The 4,848-nt window shown below is 35.7% G+C and overlaps 1 protein-coding gene across 1 annotated transcript; it reads right to left on the bottom strand.

The window, feature by feature from the left end:
• Positions 1–814: 814 nt before the first annotated feature.
• Positions 815–2,665, bottom strand: LOC148997617 (uncharacterized). Its single transcript, XM_089120196.1, has one exon. The coding sequence runs from the start codon at positions 2,663–2,665 to the stop codon at positions 815–817; it is 1,851 nt and encodes a 616-aa protein (XP_088976322.1).
• Between the last annotated feature and the right edge of the window lie 2,183 nt (positions 2,666–4,848).

Below are 4,848 nucleotides of genomic sequence, written 5' to 3'. Positions count from 1 at the left end.
TTAATATACATTATATAAACAATTTATATTTTATGAATGTTGCCAGTATTTGATGAGCTTGAAGATAGCCTTGTTTTTTACACTTTACCTGTGTCAGAAAATACTCTGACTGCATATTTTGTCCAGAGGTGTTCGTCTCGAATGGCACATTTTTTGACCTTGGTCCCAACATTTGAATTGGGCCAATAGCAAAACAGTACCTTTCAGACAGAAACAAGGATGTTTGCTTAATGTTTTCTGTATATAGTTGACTTTGTTTTAATGTTTATCATTTATAAATAAATATAATATCTAAATCTTACCCCATCGATCCACTCTAGCCATGAGGATGGTGCCACCTCGACCTCATTTTGCTCAATGAAATTGAGTACTACGTAGCGGAGATAAATCTGTAAGTAATATTCAGATAACTCTGTTAGTTCAGCTTGCAATACAAAAATGTTATGTACACAATTAGCTATTAATAGACAATTATTTGCTACTTTCTCTAACCTCATGCTTAAATTATATTTTTCCAATGTTGTTTTTTGTTGTACTGGAAACATCTAGGTTTTCAAAAGTTAATGGTGCTGGATAGCCAATCACTAGAAGAGGCAGGAACTCATGGGGCAAATCTTCAAAAGGCAGAGACTCGGGGTGCAAAGCTTCAGGAGCCAGACACTCAGGGATGAAGCCAAAGGCGTTAGACACTCAGAGGGCAAAGCTTTAGGAGGCGAAGACTCAGGGATAAAAGATGTAGAGACTCGGGGGACGAAAGGAGTACTTCAAGTATGTATTCTCACTCAAATTGTCATTCTCTCATCATTGTCAAGCTCTAGAAAGTATGAAGAATGGACACCACAATTTTGGTCCCATAGTTTTCCTCCACAATGAATGCCCTCGTCTGAAGTGACTGTTTTTCTAAGCAGAGCATTTTAGAATGCCTAATGTTAACGGTGTATGTTCCATAGAGACGTGAATCACACGGCGTCATCAGATATGGCTGTAGATTTGTGTACACTCTGCATAACACTGTGTTGCTGTCTTCTTCTGACACCACCTCGCAACATTGTTCAGGGCTTAACACAAACACATTGTTTGGGCACTTGACTGACATCAAGATTGTCTTGTTTTCCATCTTGGACTTTGATCTTTCCTCCAGTCGATTTGCAACTTGTGCCAAAACATTTTTCCCAGACCGCACCATTTTCTTCATCTGATGAAGATAGCTCTCAAATTTAAACGCACTGCAGTTATCAAGGCTGCCAAAGTTTTGGGCATCTTCTGCAAGGTGCAGCAAGGAATGGACATTGTAAACCAAAAATGTCTCTCCATACAGCTCCCGTCCTCTCTCCACAAAATATTTCAGCAGCTGGTTTGCATAAGGTACTTGTGACTTTGTAAGGTCTGGGCTCACTAAAATGCAAAGAGCTGTGCTGAAACACAAGAAGTGTTCATACAGCTGATCGTTGAGAACTCCCTTTTGAACAATCTTCCCAGTGTACAAAGCAAACTGTCTGAACTCTGTTGCTTTCCAGCGTTCAATTTCATTCAAACCCCTTGGCTTCCTGGCAAAACAATCAGGAATGGACTTCTTTAGTGTAACCAGCCTCTCACTTACTCTGGTCACATCTCCTGATGACATCCGCAAATCTGTTCTACCTCTTGTCCACAAAAGCAGCAACTTTTTCATTACCCCAAGACAGCTCTGGTGCATATAATCTATGGGGAAGGATTTTATCATGTCAATCGGGAGGACAGAGAAGGGTGAGATCTGCTCTTCTTGATGGTGTTCAGGTTGCCAGCACTCCCTGAATGATTCATCTGTCCTCATGGTCAGGTTATTTGTTTCTTGATATGTAATCCTACCACGCCAGGATCCCCTCTGGTTGCATCTATCGCACCCATAGTATCCAGAAAACTGCTTTACACACTTGACCATAGCTTTTGCTGGAGCGTCGCAGGTAATACATCTTACTTGGATGTTTAAGCATCTGCCTCCCCAGGTCAGACCATTCTGGATTAGTTCTCCCAATTCCTGAATAATGTCATCAACAAAGTTTAGTGTTTTGGGTTTGGATGCAGCAATGGATATGCAGAGGGGGAAAATGCATTCGGGTGACAAGTTTATGGAACAGAGAACTGGCCAGAGGGATAGGTTCGTGCTTTTGAACAATGGTAGCCCATCAATGTTCATCGAAAGGTCAAGTGACTGCAGATGCTCTGTCACAGATGCAGGATATCTGCTCAGATGCTTTGACAGTTGATCTGCCACATTAAATTTAACACTCTCGACACCATCTTTGTTAGAAAGTTCATAGTGGTTTTCGTTTCCAAAGAGTGTCCTTGCTGTTTGGGGGAGTTCTTCATGTCCATGTTTTTTAAGTATGCTTAAGATAGCATCCAAAGCATTATGTTTAATTTGAAATGCACATGCCCATTCAGATAGTTGTTCTCTGAGAGGCATGGTTATACTGTCTTGTTCACTCTCAGAACTTGACAGGGTTGGATCTGAAAAAACATGATTTTCCTCCTCAAAGAGCTGGTTGTGACTAAAACTTTCAGTATCAGGAACGCTGGCCATCTCATCTGAACTGACAGTTTGTTTGTTGGCTGCCTTCTTTTGTGCCCTCGACACTCTTGTCCAAATTCTTTTGTACTGCCTCCTACGCTCTTTGGATGTCATCAAGCTACTGTACTGGTGTCTCTGCCAATGATCCGATAAATTATGTTTTTCAGTAAACTTGTAGATTTAATCTATTTATTCTCCCCTCAAACTACCAGTATCAACCAAACTTGATTTGATTCTGAACTTACCTTTTTGGATGACATAGTTGCAAGAAGTATACTGGCTGAGAAAATAGAAATAAGTATAAATTACACACACACACACACACACACACACACAAATATACATGCATATATATATATATATATATATATATATAACAACTTTTTTTGTGGCAAAGCATATTTAAACTAAAGCCTTAACGTTTAAGTAAACAATTACTTTTTTAAGTAAACAATTTGTAAATTGTCCCTAATTAGATTTTTTGTTGTTGTTTAAATATATAATTTAAATATAAATTGAATTAATTTAAGTTTTCATGTAATGTAAAGGTTTAACCCTCTGATGGTCTTCAAAAAAAAAGTCACACTTGTGGTCTTCGGGGTCTATTGGACCCCAGACAATAAGATCTAATTTTGTAACAGAATAATACATATATTTTTTAACAAATATAATTTTACTCTGTTTATTAATGATTTTACTCAACATTTGTGTAGTTTTTGGAGGATTTGTGATTTTTTTTTAAATTTATTTCTATAAATAAATAAATAAATATTTATTTAAATAGGATATTTACCAAAAAACAGCATTTTATGTTAAATAGACTTTATAACAGACCCAGATTTATAACTTTCATTCCTAGGGGTTACCATGGATAACTTTACAAGGTTGAATGTAAGATTTTTGCCCATTTCTTTAAAAAAAAACAGGTTAAAATTTGTAATAAGTCACTTTAACCACTAGATGTCTATATTGAATTACTGAAAGATTTTGTTTCTAAACTTGGATTCAGTTGGATTCATATCTAAATATTATAAAATTACAATTATAACAAAAATAAAATACTTTTTGTCAAAGTTTAGCATTTGTTTTTGTAAAAAAAAAAAAAAGTAAATTGGGAAGAAAATCGAACAACTAGGAACAATAGTTTGGAACAATAGAACAATAGTTGGTCTCATCTCTTTTATCTTTTTTATAGCCTTACAAATGTATTCCTGAGTGTGTGTGTGCACATTTCCAATGTGTCTTAGTGTTACCAATTTATTTTTGCGGTGGTTCTGCATTTTAGAGTATTTTATTTTACAAATGATAAGAGAACAGTTTTTATAGTCTGTATGTATTCCTGTATATTGTATTCCTCTATATGTGTGTGTTTGTGTGTGTGTGTGTGCATGTGTGTGAGCATGATAATTTTGGATTGTGGATGTTTTTTGCATTGTTGGAAGTGTGCCACTTCATTTCTGTCATTTCTGTCTGTGTTCTGCATTATTTCTGATTTTGATGATGAATTTTGTCTATTTTGAGTCCAATGATAAATAAATATTTATTTATTTATATATATTTAAAAGATATCATAAATCCCCTAAAACTGCACAAATGTTGAGTAAAAACATTAATAAACAGAGTAAAATTATATTTGTAAAAAAAAAAAAAACTATTGTTCTGTTGCAAAATTACGTTATTATTTTTTGGGGTCCAATGGACCCTGAAGACCACGAGTGTGACTATTTTTGTCAGGCCTACATAAAAACAGATAGAATTCCATTTTTAATTTTTTTTTTTTTTTGTAGATCTAGACAGTGTTGAGAGCCGTAGGAAGTTTCATACCATTTGGAAAAAGAGAACTTTTTTTTTTTAATTCAAGCAAAAGTCATTTGGGGTCCAATAGACCCCGAAGACCATCAGAGATGATTCTATAAAGATATGTTTCAGGCTGAATGGTCTGCACAGTCTACACTCAGCTGTGACCTTAGTATTAAGTTCAAATTAACCACATCTCTCTACAAACAAAGGTGAATTAGGCTATTATTGTGATTTGTCCTATTGTTTTTATAGTACACTTAAATAAATACTTTTCAGTGTGTTAGCACAATCCTAGACCTCATTTTAATTAAACTCCAGTACAATAGGTGGCGGTATAGTGTGCTGTCTGCCCGGGGCAGTAACCTTATGCGTTAGTACATCCACAGGTGAACAGGAGCCGCACACACGGCTTGCAGATTGCGGCTACAGAAACACTTTTAAATGGTAATATGTTTCATAATTTAAACGTTTATTATGTGTTTAATTATAATTATATC

Source organism: Pimephales promelas, chromosome 2 (assembly GCF_988280905.1).
Source record: "Pimephales promelas chromosome 2, fPimPro1.hap1.1, whole genome shotgun sequence".
NCBI lineage: Eukaryota > Metazoa > Chordata > Actinopteri > Cypriniformes > Leuciscidae > Pimephales > Pimephales promelas.
Note: the sequence above shows the minus strand (reverse complement) of the source record. Positions and strands in the feature narration are given on the sequence as shown.